The following is a 20,496-nucleotide window of genomic DNA, read 5'->3' on the forward strand; positions in this document are numbered from 1 at the left end:
TAACCTAATGCCTGTTATTAAGGTTAGTTCTTAAAGGTTCAGGATTGATTACATTACATGTACTCATTATTTTTACACTTGTTAATATAAATTGTAATGATTTCCAAGTTGACTGTTGATGTTGGCTTTCATGTAGATTCGGATTGCAACTGTCTTCCTGGTCTTTCTATAAATTTAGTCTAAAAACATCTGTGGACTAATGAATTAGCATTGTGGGAAAGATCATATATCCAGCAAACAATGTGTTATATTGACCAATCTCTACAGTAAACAAGAGAAGAGATTCAACCAAGAATTGTATTAGTGTGTGTGGCCCATACCTACTTCAGGAATATTAATTTGTATTGTAGATACGTTGCCCTGTTTCTCAATTAAGATTTGAGGCCTAAATAGCCTATATTAATAATATGGTGACAGCTGATTATAGTAGCCTAAATCAATCACTGTGGTGCAGTTGGCAGGTAGGGCTTGAGTTATGAGACTGTGGAGAATAAATGCTATCCAGTTATTAATGCAACAACACAATGGACACAAGGTCACATCTGCCCAATTCAGAAGCAACGTCACTCTTGCACTTCCAGCCTAAAACTCAGAGGCGTTCGGCGGACAAGATCCAACAGGCTTTGGGGACCCGATCCTGCTTCTCTTCGCCAAGGCCGGCGGTCACAGCTCATCTAAACCTAAGAGTGTTTTTTTTTTCTTTCTTGCTCAGCATGGATAAGAGAAAGTCAGCGAAGGGATGCGCCTTGTGTAGGGCTACGTTGGCCGATTCAACCTGCATGATAGGTGCGTTTTCTGCCTCGGGCATGAACATGCCAGACAAGCGATTTTGAACACTCGTTCTTGTAGCCACTGCGCTGTGTTCAAGATGGCCGTGCTGCGTCATAGAGCTTCGCTCTTTCTTGAGGAGGAGATCCCTCCCAGCGGTACGCCTCTTGAGAGAAGCGTGTCCGTTGAATCTCTCCAGTCGTGAGTGACGCCCCTGCTGCTCAGGGCTTACAGGGCCAAGAGCCCCAGTCTGAGCTAGACGAGCAGTCTTTAAGGTGGGGCGATGAGCCCATGCTTTCTTTCATAGAGCAGTCTGGTTTAAGGTGGGGCGATGAGCCCATACTTTCATTCATAGAGCAGGGCGAATTCCCCAGATATGATCTACTTGAGACCACCCAGGGGGAGGTGCGCGTTAGGGAGGAGGCTTGGGACGGTGCTAGCACCATCACTGCTACTGTGGAGGAGGAGGCTCGCGCGGGGGCAAACGAGCCCTACCAAAAGCAGTTTTGTGGGGTGATGTCCAGCTAAGCCGGGCATTTCCTGGACTGAGCCACCCCAGCCTCCTGCATCAGTGCTACAGGGGTGCTTCTTTCAGGCACAGCAGGCATCCCGCCCGCCACGCTACATGCCTGTCTGCGTGAAAGGCCACAGGAGGCCAGGCCGCTTTGCGCTAACGTGGCTCCTTGGTCTACACTGGACGGCGAGGTTCGGCTGGGCTTCACCAGAATGCCCCCTCTGGAGGAAGTGGTGGCGGCTCACCTGGCCCCCACCTCCAGCAGGCCGACGCTGTCTTCTAAGGCGTGCCAATTGACGGCCAGGCTGGCCGAAAAGTCATATCTGGCGGCGGGCCAGTCCACTGCGATGACTAATAACCTAGCCATCCTGCAGGGTTATCAGGCTGTCCTCTTGCAGGAGCTGCAGGATAATGTACACCGAGCTCCGGATGGCCACCGATTACGCCCTCCGTATGGTGGACTGTGTGGCCCAGAACAGCGGTAAGGTCATGGCCTTCTCTGTTGTCTGAGCCTGACAAGAAGAGGCTGCTTGAGGCCAGGGTTTCTCCTTCAGTGGAGAACATGACCCAACAGCTGGAGAGGCAGCGACAGGACTCCGCCGCGGTCAGGTCCCTCATGACCATGCTTCTTTTTTCTGACTTTAATCTCAAAACTCTGACTTTATTCTCAGAATCATGATTTAAAGTTATAATCTCAAAGCTCCCTAAGGTTGGGAACCACTGGATTTGGGAAAGACACACTATTTAGGTTTCCCTGAAACATAAAAGGAAACTCCTTTAGATTGGCTAACTCACTTAAAGTCAGTCAGTGTTATAATGCATAAAGCAAATGGTCTTCACAAAGAAAAGAGTTTGAATCGACTTGAATCTTACACAGACTCTTACTATAGTCCAAACATGGTCTAAATAATGTCCTTACACAGACTCTTACTATAGTATAAACAGGGTCTAAATAATGTCCTTACACAGACTCTTACTATAGTCCAAACATGGTCTAAATAATGTCCTTACACAGACTCTTACTATAGTCCAAACATGGTCAATAATGTCATTACACCATGCTCTCTAGTGACTAGAGAGCATGGACTAGAGTCTAGTCAGTCTAGTGTGACTACCTTAAAAGAAAAAAAGGGAGATGTTGAGTGCTAGAAACTAGCAAAGATTTGCCCTTGCACTAAGACTTGCACTAAGACTTGCGCATAAGATATGGAACATAATGTCTGCTTGGGTTCAGAGTCATAATGGCTGCTTGGGTTCAGAGTGGGACTCTATAGTGCTATAGATGCTTGCAAGTGTTGAAAGATTGAAAGATAAAACTGCCTGTCTGGCTCTTATGAATTCCTTTGCGTTAAATAAATCTTGCGTTGTCACCATTGAAATCGTTTACAGTGTAAACGATTGAAATGGTGGCGACGCAAGATTTATTTAATGCGATGGAAGGTGTAAACTTTACACCTTCATTGAAAGGTGTTGACAACTCTTTTTTCCCCCCCAATTTTTTTATCCCATTTTTATCCCCCATTAAAGCAGCTACGAGCAACTTTTTTTCGATTGTTATTAAACAGTATAAATTTAATATCAATGCATCACATCTTACCTCTAATAGTCGACGAGACCAACGCAGAGTAGTCTCGCTTGAACCTCGAGTGAATCGGCCAGTGTAGTCTGTCTGTGGCCAGGGAAGATCAGGAAGTGAAATGAAACGGTTTGCAGCAGCCACTTCGGCCATAACCACAAAATAACTTCCAAAAAACCTGTTAGAATATAACGAGAGATGTTCGCGAGAGTATGCGTGGCTTTCACATTGTTTATGTTATGTTGCTAGGCAGCGCGAACGCGCAGGCAGGCAGCTGCGTTTCACTTCCGGGTTTCACTTCCGCGTTTCACTTCCGGGTAGCCGGGCCGGCGGTAAGGAGAGAGAGAGAGAGAGCCCCCTGTTGACGCGAGTTTAGACAGACACAGACTTAAAAGGGAGCAATCTCCGATTCACACAGCTTTCATCTCAGCTACTATTATAGCTTATTTTCATTTATTTATCCTGGTTGCTGCTGCACCCTCTGCCGATCTGGGGAGAGCCAAAACTAGCTCCATGCTTCCTCCGAGACATGGGCAGTAGCCAGCCGCTTCTTTTCACCTGACAGAGGAAGCTTCACCGGTAGGACATAGCACGTGGGAGGATCACGCTATTCCAACCAGTTCCCCTCCCTCCAAACAGGCCCCCCGAATGACCAGAGGAGGCACCACTTCGGCAACCAGGATATTGCATGTTTTGGTGTGGGGTTCCTATATGAAGGAAACCCCCAGGGGGCACGGGGAGAACATCCAAACTCCACACAGAAAGGCCCTTTTGACGACCCCACCCGGGCGGTGGGCACTCGAGGACAGCGTCCCAGGTGGGAATCGAACCCAGGACCTTCTAGCTGAGGCGACAGCTCTACCACCTAGCCATCGTACCTCCATGGTGTTGACAACTCTTAATGTGAGGAATGTATGTAATGGCATACACAGCATTGACGAGGAGAACAAGGAACAAGGAAGAAACCCGGTGCCCTCGTTTGAAAAGGTACGACTGTAGTTCCAGAAGATCCCGTTTTTTGGTTGTCTGCTTTTTTTAATGGTGTTAACTCATGATGAGGAAGTTAAAAGATCATTCCAGTGTAATGAGTGTTGTGCGTGTGTTCATTTCCATGACATTTAAAACATGGTTGGGTCTGTGACATGCTGGCCTTGTGATGGACTGGCCTGTCCAGGGTTTTCCCCTGCTTTCAACCCAATGCATGCTGGGATAGATATGCTCCATTCACATGATCCTGGAAAGGAATAAGTGGGTAAAAAAGATGAGTGAATGATTGAGACTTGTTTGAAGACAACATGGAGGTTCTGTGTGTTCCTCTGTGTTCCTCCTCTCCAGCTTGGAGGTTCTGTGTGTTCCTCTGTGTTCCTCCTCTCCAGCTTGGCGTTCGCGTACCTCGAGAACCGTTGGTCGGATCGACTTCAAACTTTGGGAGTGTGCTAAGGAGTACGTGACCTACTGGCAACACCACAAGTGGTTTATCTTGACAACCATTCGTCCGATCAACTTCAAACTCGGAGAGTGCACTTAGGGGGACACAACAGAGTGCAGGGAGCTGAATTCCATGCAATTCGGCATAGCGCCACCGACTGGCAACACAAAAAGTGGTTTATCTTGAGAACCGTTCATCCGATTGACTTCAAACTTGGGGAGTGTGCTGCTGGGAACTCGACGTAATGCAGTGCTGAATTTCTCGACACAAGTCCATTGTTAAGGGTCGGGCACAGGTGCAGCATAAGTGTTTCCATCACATACAGTGTATGTGATGGTGTAGCTCAACATGGTGTAGCTCAAGGGTGTATGTCATACACCCTTGAGCTGAAACTCCTCCCTCCAGAGACGACATGCATGACGTCAGTTAACACATTAAGTGCCAGAGACGGACTAATTCGTCTTACATAATCCAGCGCTTAAGTGCCAAGGACGGACTAACTCGTCTTACATAAAGATTTTTTTTTTTTGACAGTGGGACATCAATCAACCGCTTTTACATCTTCAAGATAACTATTTGGAGCAAGAGCATGTGTCTAATCTATTTTACCGACCCACTAAGTGTTGACAGTGCTCCCCCAGACGACCGAAATCAAAGAAAAAACTGCCGCGGGACCAAGCCGTTCAAGGAAATGCCGTGGCGATTTTACAGTAAATCCATTCAAGACTTGTCTTGCCTGAGAGCGGCCGCGCACCGGCAGCAGCACACAGAGAGCGGAGAGCGATTTGCAAAATAGATCATAGGTGAAACACACTTTGAAACAGCTCAGAAAGGCCAGAATCAACATCTGCCCATCGCCCACGCATTCCCCGGCCCATCTTGACTCGCACAAGGAGCGTCTGCACGCAGGCAAGCAGGCAGGCAGGCACACAGGCAGGCAGCAGCAAAAGCGCTTCTGACACGCCCGCTGTACAGCCAGGAGGAAAAGACACACGGAGGGAGGAGTTTGAATGAGAGGGGTGTTTCCTGTTGTTATGGAGGAAATTACTGTTCAAAACTATTGTTTAGAATGTCTGACGGTCTTACTGATGCCAAAAATGAATGGTTAAAGTGACTGTTTCACAAAAAGCCATTTATCTCTGAATAAATTTCCAGACGCTGAAACCATGCTGTACTCAACGGCTAATATCTACATAACTACTAACTCTGCAAACTAACTCTTTTAGACAGAGAAAGCACACATTCTATTAGTTATTTTTAGATGATTGGTGTTCATGAATTCTTAACAGAAAAGAATCCTCGGCTGTCTCTAAAATGAGCCAGAATCGTCAAAAACACCCCTGGCACAACTTACCTACAGGAATGAAAACATGGCTGGCATTCAATGTGTTAAAAGGGGACACGCCCCCGCCCCCCCTTACCTACTCCGGTGTCTACTCCTCCCTCCTCTATTTAAATACGGGGACTGAGGTGTTCCATCCTCACCTGGGATCCTTCTGAGGCACCACACATAAGAGGAAAGCTACAGCTCCACCAATTCTTTATTTCAAGGACCTGGTTCTCTTCTTTGCATCTCCTCCGTCAGATTAAAGGACAAAAGGATCTACAGGTAGGTTACAATTGTACAATTATTTTCCAATTGTAATTTACCGAGCCATAAGTGATAGTGATGTTTTTATCATTATTTTATTGATATATTTTGTTTATTGCTGGATTGATGAAATTACTACTTGACAATGGCAGTTCGAATTTAATTAATCTAGTAGTGTTATTTTATGTAAGGTAGTAGCCTAATTAACACATATTTACATTAGAACATTTGTCTTTAAACATTCATATTTTTTATATTCACTAATAGGAAAATACTAAATGAATGTGGTAAATATAAAATGTTATATACTCTTTGGTTCAGATTCTGTTTAGGTTTATACATAGGTTTTTATGTTTTGTAATAATTTTAGTTATTAATTAGTCACAGTTTTTTTTAAATCATATGATTTTAGAACTGCACAATAGCCTACTTGACACCTCAGGCCCATGATTTCCTATACTGTGAGAAATGTATGTTAAATTATTCAATAGAAAGTAAAATGATAAATACAGTCTAATCTTAGTGAGTCCAAATTAAAATCCCAAGATTTTTAAGTGCAAACTGATTTGTTAAATATAGAATGGTAAATATATCTTCATCATATCTCTTCTTATATAATAATACATATTAGAATCTTAATTATATAATACACATTATTAAAAATATATATATGATTAATTTAGTTGTGGAAGGGTAGCCTATACTAGTATTTTACACTTATGACAACATTTTATTTATTTATTTTACATTTGAATTGATTAATTTGAAATATTTGTCTAATCCCCCAACTAAACCATTATGAGCCTGTCCCAATACTTACTTGAATTATCTTTACCTCACCAACTCCAGATATGGACAACAAACTGCTCCTCCTCAGTGCTTTGCTTGTGGCATACGCCTGGATGTCTGTGAGCACCAACGCCGCAAGTACGACTGCCGCCGCGACTACAGCTGCCGCCGCGACTACAGCTGCCGCCACAACGACGAAGGCCGCAACAACGAAAGCCGCAACGACGAAAGCCGCAACAACGAAAGCCGCAACGACGAAAGCCATGACTACGACGACGAAAGCCATGACTACGACAACGAAAGCCGCAACTACAATGACTGCTGCACCTCCACTGGTAACCGACACCAACGTAACAGCTCTCACGGTGAGTGAAAATAAATACAAAACAGAAAGGCAAAGAGCACAGCAGAACAGAATAGGCTCAAATGATAACATGAAATAGAATGTAACAGAACAGAACAGAATAGAATGGAATAATTTCACTTTCATTCGCACATTGCAGCCCTCTTAAGTGTCCTCCCTCTCTCCTCGCATCATGCACACACAGACCACTATCTCAAAGGCAAACTGTGGAACGAGCCAGCTCTGTGCCAGCGAGCCAGCTGGCTGTGACCCATCTGTAGCCGGGTCCTGTTTCTTTGTTGCCATGAAGCAGACCAGCGGGCAGAACTTTGAGTTCTCTCTCTCAGGGGAGACAAGCGGCTACATCGCTACCAGCCTGTCCACCGACACCACAGCGAATGTAAGGAACTCACTAGAACTATACACATCACATTTCTGTCTGCCATTGAATCTAACCCTCAACTGATTGGCCTGGTTTCAAGATAATTAAGATAACCAAACTAATGAAAGAAATGTCATGCTGATCTTGTAGCTCTGCCGTGTTTGTTTCAGATCAGTTGTTTATAAGTGTTAAATCAGTTGTTTATAGGTGTTAATATTGTTTATTTATATATATTATGTTAATCGTTCTGTATCCGGTTTTGTCCCACAGGGAGGTAATGACACCACCTACATCTGCGCAAAGGACAACACCAATGTTACCTTCTTTAGCGCGTTGCTCGACAACAACATGCTGTCTATACAAACGGTGAGTTTTACCTGGTGCGGATGGCTCAGGTGGAGTAGAGCTGGGTGGAGATGGCTTAGGTATGGTAGGGCTGGGTGGGGATGGCCTGGGTATGGTAGGGCTGGGTGGGGATGGGTTAGGTATGGTAGGGATGAGGTGGGGTAAGGCTGGGTGAGTGTTGGAGGTGGGGATGAGCAGCATGAACTCCCCACCTAACATTTTGTGTTTTCTTCCTCTATTTAAGTCCCCTGAAAAATATAAGTAACATAGATAACCTCGCCCCAACAAGAGCTTCATATACTGATTCAGTCCTCATGTCAGCTAATATACTACTTATGTCATTAGTTAGACAGTAATTAACAACTCGTTAAGTGTACATTTCAAAGTAAAAGTCATCCTGGGCGTTATGTACTTCTCATTCTCTCGCCCAGGGTTGGTTCATCCTCTGCTTTTAGTTTGAAAAGTCAAATCCTGCTTAGGGACTTGACATGCAATGATTGAATCAATATTATGTCCCTCATTCCTGTAGCTGTTTTTAACCTGCTGCTCAGGCAATAGCAAGGCAACGTGTTCATTTAAAATGTTAGCAGCACATCTCTGTGGGATATGAATGTTGTTTATACCGTTACACCATTGAAAAGACATTGTCATCTGTGTCCTGTACTAAAGCGAGTGTGTTCGCTCTGCAGATGGCGGTGAACTCAGTGAAGGCCAGTGTCAATGGAACAAAAGTCCAGTGTACATTTGCTGCCACCATACCCAGCTCTACTACGAGGGCAGGAACAAGCTTCTCCACCTCGGTCTCCACTGGAACCTACAACGCAAGTAAGTCAATGCATTTAAGATACACATATACACACATAGACCATGCACACACATAAAGGTAACACACTCACAGCAGAGAAACTGCACTAAAACTAAAACGTTCAATGATAGTATATATACACACACAAACACACACATAATGGATTTCTGAACACCATACTAAGACTGTTTACACGGCGACGCTCCCTGCATAAAACGGCAAACTTTCGTAGCGTTACTGTCTTCCTTTTACACGGTGACGGCGTTATTGGGGGGTGAAAACGGCAGAATCTGAAAACAGGTCCCAGAGTGGAATTCTTGATCACCCTTACTGTCGCCGTGTAAAGTGGAGAAACGCAATTCAGGTGATCATCACACAGCCCCCCTTCACCATGGAAGACAATGGGCAATAGGAGCATTGAAGTAGCCCAATACTATACAGCCTTATGGCACAGCCACAATGAGTCGCATTGACATTCAACAAACGGGATTTAACGATTTGCTAAAAACACATAATCTGCATTAAGTGCCCGCTAACGTCGCACATAGCCTATTAATCACTGTCTCCTGCAATGCATTTCCTCAAGTGAAGTGTGCTGCAAAGAAAGCAGGTGTTTTTTATGTTGCTTTACTCGGTTTTTATTCTGTAATCCAATCTGGAGCAGTTTATTAACATTCGTGACTTCTGTGTCACTCTATCGCGTGGAAAATCCATTTAAACTTTAATCCTAGAAAGCTAAATCAAGCCCATTAGAAACAGACAGAATAGGGGAAGCTAGGCACTTTTACCTTCAAAATAAAAGCCGTATTTTATAACTGGGTAAATCGACCCACTATGTGTTAAAATTGTCTTTTAGTTGTCTGTGTTCTATATGTCTTCTCTGTATTTCAGATCACACACAAAAAAACGTTGCAACATGCATCAATAATAATTACCATTATTGTGAAAGTTTTAACCAGAAGTTTCAATGTTATTCTGGCTCACTTGATGTTTTTGCGGCTTCAGTCTGCACGCAAATCGCTATCACAAACGCTGTGTATAAATGCGAAATAAAAGGTGAGAATGCAACGCTAGTTTGCCGTTTTATGGAGAGACGGTCGTTGTCTAAACATGGCCTAATCCTAATCTCCCATTTGCCGATGACATACCGCTAATCTTTTGTCTTTTGCTCATGCCCTTAGGTACTGGTTCTCTGGGAGCCCCCACCGCCAAAGTCCAGACCAACGTTGTAGACCTGTCAAACCCGAATGCCACCATCACCAACCTTGCTAACAACACCACCACCAACACCACCTCTGCACCACCCACCACCGCCGGCGCCCACACCATCACACTCCAGCACTCTCTGTCCCAAGGTAAATACAAGAGAATGGCTTGGTTCCGCACAGCATCTGAAACTGGGATCTTCTCTGGCCATAATATTATGAACCAGTCGCCAGTAGTAAATGCATTTTCTACATCAGCTGTTGACCACACTCAGCTTGCTTCCTAGTGTGACGGTGCAGAAATAGTTGGCTGCAGCTGTTTATTTGTCACCTGTCACACTAGTGACAATACATTAAATCAACTATCTTAAATGAGAGAAGGGCAATGTGGCTGTTTGTGGTTTTGATGTAAAGGATGCCTGTGAAGTCTTAAAGATGAAATGTGTCTGTTGGTATAAAGACTAAACCCTGTTTTTTCTTTCTTTCTCTGTCTCTGTTCTTCTCTATTCCCCTCAATCCAACAGTTCTGCTGATCATTGCAGGCATGGTGTGTCTGGCCATGCTGTAAGGAAACTGATGACTGAAGCCAAACCCCTGAGTGAAAACAGGGAAAGCATCAGAACTTCCCTATCCTCCATACATCTACCATAGAGAGCCGCAGGAACGAGTCCGGAAATCATCGGTGCTAACACTCCTGGTTCTTCACTGTTTTCGTCTATGGGATTTCTGAATGGGTTTTTGGCGTGATGCTTCTAATAAGGTCTCTGTGCAACGCAAGCTTAATCAAATGCGAACCAGTGTTCCGTAGGATAATCTTCACACATGAGGACCACTTTCATGAGTTTTTAAGCTTTTACATGGCGTTAAAAGGGCGGCTAGTTAGCAAATGGCTAAATGAGACTACACTGTTGAGTCGACGGGGATATTATACGTCAATAACGTCATCACTTCAAAGGACGAACACGGAAATTCTCTTTCCCTCACCTGGTTCAGCCCGGGGTAATCAGTGCACAGCAACGCACACATCAACAACACTCCAGGTTGAGTGGTGACGTGACAGGGAAGCCTATGCGACACTGTGTAGTTCTGGATTAGCTTAGCACAAGGTTTTTACTTCTAGGGCTCGCATTTACGCTTCAAAACTCATGAAAGTGGTCGTCATGTGTGAAGATTATCCCGCTGAACACTGGTTCGCATTTGATTAAGCTTACGTGGTCCACAGACCTTATTTGAAGCATCGCGCCAAAAACCCATTCAAAAATCCCATAGGCAGAAACAGTGAAGAACCAGGAAGTCCGCGACTTCCGCGTTCCGACTACAAAAATACGTCTCTATTGAGCATATTTATAAGTCCCATCACTATCCATATACATCTACCATTGAGCATAAGTCCCATCACTATCCATATATATCTACCATTGAGCATTATGTATAAGTCCCATCACTATCCATATACATCTACCATTGAGCATATTTATAAGTCCCATCACTATCCATATATACTGTATCTACCATTGAGCATAAGTCCCATCACTATCCATATACATCTACCATTGAGCATATTTATAAGTCCCATCACTATCCATATATATCTACCATTGAGCATAAGTCCCATCACTATCCATATACATCTACCATTGAGCATATTTATAAGTCCCATCACTATCCATATATATCTACCATTGAGCATAAGTCCCATCACTATCCATATACATCTACCATTGAGCATATGTATAAGTCCCATCACTATCCATATACATCTACCATTGAGCATATGTATAAGTCCCATCACTATCCATATACATCTACCATTGAGCATATGTATAAGTCCCATCACTGCAAAGCATCTCACAGGAGAAGAGTGCTGTTTCCCAGAGTTTGTATCAGAGAATCACATCACATGGGGGAGTTGATCCTTTACTAGACCTGTTACTCTCAGGACGTCCCCACACCTTTAGGATCACAAGAACTGTTCTGTCAACTCACTATAGGCTCAAGGAAAGACACATTTTCTAAAGTCCTTTGCCAGCTAACACATCACATTATGTTCTGTAGGTCAAAGAAGTCCATTTTTTAAGTGTTTTTATTTAAGTGTTATATGCAATCCTCGCCTGCAGTAGACCTGCTCCTCGCCTGCAGTAGACCTGCTGGTAATAAGAACTTTAGGCGTGTACTGTCAAGTGAAAATCTCATAACCCTGACCCCAGAAAAAAATCTCTGTAAAATACCTTTTTTAATGCAATTTTATTTTCGTCAAAAGTTGAAGGCTCAGGGATAAGGTTTCTCTCTGACAATGGCCAAATGAAGACTTTTTTTTAACCATGATTCTGTTTTGTTTACCCTGAGAATCAGATGTACCCTCATGACTATGTATGTTGTCTATTGTGTGTGTGTGTGACTGCACATCTGCCTGTGTGTGTTTTGTGTACACACACACGAGACAAGCAGTGTGTGTGACTGCACATCTGCCTGTGTGTGTGTTTTGTGTACACACACACACACACACTCACACACAAGACAAGCAGATAAACACTTAATATTTATCAGTGCCTCCTCTCCTGTCACTCATATATTAATGCCAGTAGATGGCAGCATGAATGTTTTTGTGTATCTGTACTCTTCTGTCTGGTGTGAATGTGGAGAGAGTGAATGAGAACCGTGTCAGTTATAAAATACTGCTTTAAAGATGAAGCCTTCATTGGCTGATATTTGCGTGTGTGTGTGTGTGTGCGTGCGTGCGTGCGCGTGCGTGCGTGCGTGTGCGTGTGCGTGTGCGTGCGTGTGTGCGACGCGCGCGCGTGACTGTGTGTATGACCATGCATGGGTTAGGGTCTCTCTTGAAGGACAAGCATTATTACACTTTGTAATATTTAATAATGGAGTTTTTATTACATCTTTTTGAAATAAATGTTTTACTCATACTGATTGCCTTGTCATTTATATTATACTAGAAATATTGTGAGCTCCTTTCTAGCATCCCTCGCGTGCTCGCCCACTCAACTGGCAGTGCTTATTTCTACCTGCCTTCTTGGTTCGCCCTCAAAGTTGCAGATGCAGCTTGCACACTGCGCGTGTTCGCAAACGCAACCCACTTCACACATGTTCTGTTGAGCAATTGTGAGTGGAGCCGCCAGCCGCCTGATTACAGTAGTGAGATTATATATTGTATTATATTATATTATATATTATTGGCATTCCTACTCGACACTGACAGCAGCACCGACATTTCCTGAGACAATGAAAAGCAATATAGGTTCCAGATAAAAGATAACTGCTTTAGAAAGAAGAACTTCATTCCAATAAAAGAGTTAATCAAATGTACATGTTATAAGGATTTCTTTATTATAATGAAAATGTAACAGAAAATTATATCGAATTACTTTGAAAATGATCAAGAAAATGTAGAAAATATAACTATTATTACGTGGAGAAAACATTACTTTATTATAGTGAGAACAGAGAAAGCCTAAAACAAGAAAAACTTGATTACGATAGAACTGATCAAATATAACTACAAAAGCAGAGAAAATATAACCGAGAATAAACTAGAAAAGTGCACTCAGTGGAGTGCAGATCTCCGCCAGGACCGCGTTTTCCCCCAAGCTGACCCATAGACCATGTGTGTGACGAGACATCGCCTGAATGCAATGTGTTAGTGAGTGTTGTCATACTGAGATGCTATTGTAAATCATCTATTATTGTTATTGTCTGCTTTTATTTTAGTGTTTTGTTAATGTATTCATGATGGGTTTATTGTATGTGTTGTAACCCACGTATGTATGTGTTTTTGTCCCGGTTTTTGATGTGGTTACGCGTAGAAGGGTGGGATTGGGGTTTCTCAAGGGCAGTCTGACTGAGTGTATGCCAGTGTATATGTTTTCATAACACTGGGCCAAATAACCAGTCTGTATTTATGTATTACTAGTGCAGTGCCTGTTCCCCACAAAGCACACCCCCATGGGCACCCCCCCCCCCCACACACACACCCCCGCACACGCACACACACACTGCACACCTAAAGCGCACTCCCCAAGTTTGAAGTCGATCTAACAAACGGTTCTCGAGATACGCGAAGGACAGACATAGTGAAAGTCCTGGAATTATTGTATGAAGAAGATATATGTAGTGCAGTGCCCCTTACCCCCTTTCACCCCGTGGGCATCCCCCCCCCCCCCCCCCACTGCACTCCCGTCAGGTCCCCTATAAGTGCATTCCCCAAGTTTGAAGTCGATCCGACAAACGGTTCTCGAGATCCACAAAGGACAGACATACAGAAGTTGATCGGACAGACAGTCCTGGAGGTACGTGAAAGCTGTGATGTTATAGGTTGAATTGCACAAAGTTTACCACTGAAATTTCTGGGGTTCCCAGCAGCAAGTTCTTGTGATGAAACTTGGCAAGGAACCGGACCTGTACTGCCAGCATCTTCATGTGGCAAAGGTAGCAACATATGCTGTCTTTGTGACAGTTGATTGGCAGTTACCATTGATGCCAAAGAAAATAAAATGCCCAAATATTAGGGAAGTGAAAGCAGCAGAGGTGACACGTGAAAAGAACACGCTACTGAGACCGTCTGGTCCACAGGCTGAAAAACAGAAAAACAAATCTGAGACCCTGAAAATCACCCAGTCAATTAGACAGTCAGTTGAAAAGCTACAGGGATTTAGATGAGCTCAGTGAAGTAACATATTTGAAGAATAATAGGGCAAGAAGTGATAAGTAACCTAATGCCTGTTATTAAGGTTAGTTCTTAAAGGTTCAGGATTGATTACATTACATGTACTCATTATTCTTACACTTGTTAATATAAATTGTAATGATTTCCAAGTTGACTGTTGATGTTGGCTTTCATGTAGATTCGGATTTCAACTGTCTTCCTGGTCTTTCTATAAATTTAGTCTAAAAACATCTGTTCACTAATTAATTAGCATTGTGGGAAAGATCATATATCCAGCAAACAATGTGTTATATTGACCAATCTCTACAGTAAACAAGAGATTCAACCAAGAATTGTATTAGTGTGTGTGGCCCATACCTACTTCAGGAATATTAATTTGTATTGTAGATACGTTGCCCTGTTTCTCAATTAAGATTTGAGGCCTAAATAGCCTATATTAATAATATGGTGACAGCTGATTATAGTAGCCTAAATCAATCACTGTGGTGCAGTTGGCAGGTAGGGCTTGAGTTCTGAGACTGGACAATAAATGCTATCCAGTTATTAATGCAACAACACATAATGGACACAAGGGGTCACTATTGAACTGCTGCAGTGGAATCAGTCATATTTACGCCATTTCTCACAGCATACTTTCATTTTAGCCATCTAACCGATCTGATCTAAAAAGAAGAAGAAAAAATCAATATATGAGGCCTCCTACTATGGTGCATTATAACAGTAAGCCACAGCAACTTAAACCAGAGAGGTGACGTCATGATGATGATTTAATTGACCAAGATCCAAGATCACCATGCTATAAACATCTCACTTCAGTAGGCTACTGGATTGCTTTGACAGTGATGGAAAGAAAACAATAAATCATAAATACAGCCAATCAAAAGTTTAACTATTTGACACAAATAAATCACGAAGTTTAAACCAACGTGCGATTTCACCGACACACAAAAATGCAATTAACGCATCATGGGCGGGGTCACAGCGTTCCATTGTCTATTCATTTAGCTACTTTACTCTGGGGGGAAACATGGAAAGTTTGAGAGGAGAGAGAGAGAAAGAGAGAGAGAGAGAGAGAGAGAGAGAGACTGTAGTGCTCTTGTTAGGTGAGGGGGAGGGAAGGAGGGAGGGAGGTGCATGGGACTGACGAATGGGTGTGTCGTGTGTGTGTGTGTGGGGGGGGGGAGCTGGGGGGGCGGCATGAGGCTTCAGGCTTGGACATTCCCAGGCTTGGAAATAGCGAGGAGTCTGGAGAGAAGGAGAGAAGGGTGGACCAGAAGCGTTTGCGCGCAGAGAGCGCAACAAATACGAACTCTTTGCAGAAAAGCAAACAGACGGGAAGTAACGGAGGCTGGAAGTAACGGAGGCGTTGTGGAAATACCGGTAGTCGCTTTTTAGACGCGACGCGACGCGACGCGACCCGAGGGGAGAAAGTTGCTTTGCAGAGAATGCAGAGAGGAAGCGACGCCAGGAAAGGAGCTGAGGACTATGTAGGGACTGACTGAAGTCATGGTAAGTCCCCTTTTTCAACGCTGCACATTTACAGTGGAAAATATCATCCAACTGGTCTGGTAAAGAAGCGACACTATTATTGTTTCTAGTATATTATAGACTTTCTGTTTCTTAATGAGCCACTGTCACTGAACTACTTTATACTGACTTTTCTCTTTAGTGTGTGTGTGTGTGTGTGTGTGTGTGTGTGTGTGTGTGTGTGTGTTTTATGTCTTATATCATAGGGTTTTCTGTGCTTTATAGTTTTTGACCTAACATGATGTGTAAAACGCGAGGCTACATGTATATGTTGGCTGTCTCAAGTTAATGTAGGATAAACACAGTAGCTCTTTAATCAAAGTAATAGGAGAACTATTGAGTACAGACAAACAATATTTTCTACTGTTGCACTTCAGTCTCATCACACACACACACACACACACACACACACACACACACACACACACACACACACACACACACAGACACACACACACACACCTGGGCTTTGGCAGGCTCATCCAGTAGCGACAGTAGATCTCTCAGTTTATTGCTCGCTAAGCTGAGCTGGCAGATCCTAATGGCAGTGAATTATAATGACAAGATTAAAATTGTGTGACTTTTGCGCAGTTGAGTCAGAGAGGTAATCTGTGAGAAGAGGTCTAGCTCGCGGTCCATCTCTGGGGATTTTGTTTACCACCTCCACCCACTCATGGTCTGATCAGAGTGACAGACAGACACACACACACACACACACACACACACACACACACACACACACACACACACACACACACACACACACACACACACACACACACACACACACAGGAAGGCACATTAGTGACACACAGAGAGCAAAGAAATAAAGGGCATGCCTGATTTAGATGATATTAATGTTCCTGCTGCTGTGTGCGGGTGGAGCAGGGTGGAGCAGTTTGGCAGGGAGAGAGAGAGAGACAGAGAGACACACATCCAGATGGAGAGAGAGAGAGACAGAGAGAGACACATCCAGATGGAGAGATACAGACAGACAGACAGATGCAGAGAGAGAGACAGAGGGAAAGACAGAGATGGAGAGAGAAAGACAGGCAGAAGATGGAGAGAGAGAGACAGACAGCGAGAGAGACAGACAAAAAGAAAGAGACAGATGGGGAGAGAGAGAGACAGACAGGGAGATGGAGAGAGAGAGACAGAGAGAGAGACAGACAGATGCAGAGAGAGAGACAGACAAAAAGAAAGAGACAGATGGGGGGAGAGAGAGAGACAGACAGGGAGATGGAGAGAGAGAGACAGACAGATGCAGAGAGAGAGACAGAGGGAAAGACAGAGAGAGAGCTGGAGTGGGAAAGAGCAGAATAAACGAGGGGGTAGGGTTTCTTTTTATTTTAGGAGACTTGGAGCAGCGACAGTGGTTTCAGTGATGCCGCATTTTCCACATTGGACCTGAGAGAAAAGTGAGGGAGAGGGAGGGAAAGAGAGAGAGAGAGAGGGGGGGGAGGGAGAGAGAGAGAGAGAGAGGGGGGGGAGGGAGAGAGAGAGAGAGAGAGAGGGGGGGGGGGGAGAGGGAAAGAGAGGGGGGGGGGAGAGGGAGAGAGAGAGAGAGAGGGGGGGGGGGAGAGGGAGAGAGAGAGAGAGAGGGGGGGGGGGGAGAGGGAAAGAGAGAGAGGGAGAGAGACAACAAGGGATGGCATGGACTTCAGGGAAGGGAGAACGTGCAACAGACTTTCTTCTGCCTCAACACTCAAATGGGAACATTTGGAGAAAAGGGCCTATAACAGTAGCCTAACACACACACACACACACACACACACACACACACACACACACACACACACACACTCAGCAGTGAACTATTTGCCTATAATCTGTGGCACTGTCTCGTCTCCACTGATTTTGAAAGCGAGTCCAGCCAGCCAATCAACATGCTGATGTCCAGCCAGCCAATCAACACGCTGACGTCCAGCCAGCCAATCAACACGCTGATGTCCAGCCAGCCAATCAACACATTGATCCCCAAAAACCTACTCTGATGAAAGCTGGCAAAACATCTGTTTGTTTTAGCCTGCTTGGAGTCCCAGGTGGGTGGGGCTTACAGCCTTAGAACAATCCAGTTAGCGTTAGCTAAATAGTCAATGACAGAAATGTATCCCCACAGTGACTTTCTATAGCTTATATGCAAACCGAGGGTGAGTGCTTTGCTGCACTTTGCTTTTCATTGGCTCTGTGTCGGAGACAGCATCTAAACAGCTTCTGAGTTTGTTTCACATTGTTGACAGATCATTTCATCATGTTCCTCATTTCTTGATCATAATCCATACCCATGGATTATGGATTTCCATGTATGGAAAACAACATCATATTGTGTTTGTCTATTTGAGCTGGAGCTATTTGGATGTGGTAGTTAGGCTTGTTACAGCCAAGCAGAGCTCAAGTTAGCAGTTAGAAGTATTTTAGGCTTTGTCCAGTAACGTCCAGGAAGACCAACGGTCTCTCTAGCTTTAACCAAATGTGATTGGTCAACTCGTCTAATACTGCCGTTTGGTCACGCCCCCTTGGTGACACTTTTGAACGCACTTGGTATGAGGCTACGCCCCCTTTTCATCATTTTTCTGAAATCCACGAGTGTGACAAAATCAAACGCTGGCCAGTAAGGGACCGGGTGAAGTGGTCGAGCAGGCAGATGGGAGTATACATACTGTGTGACCCCGCTCTGCTTAGATTATACATACTGTGTGACCCTGATCTGCTTAGAGTATACATACTGTGTGACCCCGGTCTGCTTAGATTATACATACTGTGTGACCCTGATCTGCTTAGAGTATACATACTGTGTGACCCTGATCTGCTTAGAGTATACATACTGTGTGACCCCGCTCTGCTTAGAGTATACATACTGTGTGACCCTGATCTGCTTAGAGTATACATACTGTGTGACCCCGCTCTGCTTAGAGTATACATACTGTGTGACCCTGATCTGCTTAGATTATACATACTGTGTGACCCCGGTCTGCTTAGAGTATACATACTGTGTGACCCTGATCTGCTTAGATTATACATACTGTGTGACCCCGGTCTGCTTAGATTATACATACTGTGTGACCCCGCTCTGTTTAGATTATACATACTGTGTGACCCTGATCTGCTTAGAGTATACATACTGTGTGACCCTGATCTGCTTAGAGTATACATACTGTGTGACCCTGATCTGCTTAGAGTATACATACTGTGTGACCCTGATCTGCTTAGATTATACATACTGTGTGACCCTGATCTGCTTAGAGTATACATACTGTGTGACCCTGATCTGCTTAGATTATACATACTGTGTGACCCCGGTCTGCTTAGATTATACATACTGTGTGACCCTGATCTGCTTAGAGTATACATACTGTGTGACCCTGATCTGCTTAGATTATACATACTGTGTGACCCTGATCTGCTTAGAGTATACATACTGTGTGACCCTGATCTGCTTAGATTATACATACTGTGTGACCCTGATCTGCTTAGAGTATACATACTGTGTGACCCTGATCTGCTTAGAGCAGCGATCCCCAAAGTCCGGACTCCGGTCCGCATCCGGACCCAGACGCCGTCCTATCCGGACCGAGCCCTATAACCTATAAATCATTGAGAATCGTTACATTTCACGAGCTTTTCTTTTTTAACCGGCACATGCTTTTCTACCCTTCTACTGGTTTAATCTGCCAGGAAGCTCACAGACCAATGCATGCGCTGTAAATCATCACACGTGATGCTACTCAGCCAATCAAATATCCGATTCGATTCTGCCTGTTCCAGTCGGTTCCAGTGCTGCAGGCGAGAGATTGTCCGACACGGAGATATGCGAGAGATATAAGTCATTTCACATGGCGCGCTCAAAAAACAAAAACAAAGATTTTGTTTTAATCCGGAGCAGGCAGACTCTTAGATGTTCATTCATTGTTCTCACGGGCAGTTCAAAACCAGGCAGTATGTCATGTGAAGTGCGATGCGATCCTAACCTGTCTGTGAAAGTGCCACACGAGCAAACACACTCAAATCCAGACTGAGGGCACACTCACACATTCACTGCCCAACGGCATGTGACGTTTGCATTGCGAACGATCGATAGACAGACAGACAGACAGACAGACAGACAGACAGACAGACAGACAGACAGACAGGCAGATAGATAGATAGATAGATAGATAGATAGATAGATAGATAGATAGATAGATAGAGACAGACACTGAGACAGATAGATAGATAGGGAACTCACTTCTCTCAAGAGAAAAGGTGGAGTTAAGGGAAGAAAAGAAGATTTTCTTTCTCAAATTAAAACACTTTTAAGATGCACATTTTCCAAAGCACTCTGTTGTATGTTATTTTTAAATGCAGCCATTATTTTACTTGAAATGAGAAAAGAACATGTATTTATTATTAGTGTAGGCTAGTTATTTATAATTAATCCAGTTAAATATGAAAACTAAATAAACATTGTTGATGTTTATTTTGATTTAACAGTCAGTCGTTGACTACATACAGACATTGTACCATTAGGCTACTGCAATCATTGAAGTAGCCTAAGTTCAATGGTA

The 20,496-nt window shown here is 43.9% G+C and overlaps 1 protein-coding gene across 2 annotated transcripts in view; it reads left to right on the plus strand.

The window, feature by feature from the left end:
- LOC310779768 (uncharacterized protein) overlaps positions 1-10,386 on the plus strand; it is a 72,067-nt gene extending 61,681 nt beyond the window's left edge. Inside the window, exons 1-6 of one of the 2 annotated variants that reach the window (XM_083640261.1) lie at positions 6,967-7,032; positions 7,216-7,406; positions 7,662-7,758; positions 8,427-8,562; positions 9,724-9,897; positions 10,272-10,386. In XM_083640261.1, coding sequence (XP_083496387.1) covers positions 6,982-7,032; positions 7,216-7,406; positions 7,662-7,758; positions 8,427-8,562; positions 9,724-9,897; positions 10,272-10,315 — 693 coding nt within the window. In that variant the 5' untranslated portion in view covers positions 6,967-6,981 and the 3' untranslated portion in view covers positions 10,316-10,386. Of the gene's footprint in view, positions 1-6,966; positions 7,033-7,215; positions 7,407-7,661; positions 7,759-8,426; positions 8,563-9,723; positions 9,898-10,271 lie in introns of those variants that run through there. The other variant, XM_083640260.1, reaches the window with a different exon arrangement.
- The last annotated feature ends 10,110 nt before the right edge of the window (positions 10,387-20,496 follow it).

Source organism: Poromitra crassiceps (assembly GCF_964638095.1).
Source record: "Poromitra crassiceps genome assembly, chromosome: 7".
Lineage (NCBI taxonomy): Eukaryota > Metazoa > Chordata > Actinopteri > Beryciformes > Melamphaidae > Poromitra > Poromitra crassiceps.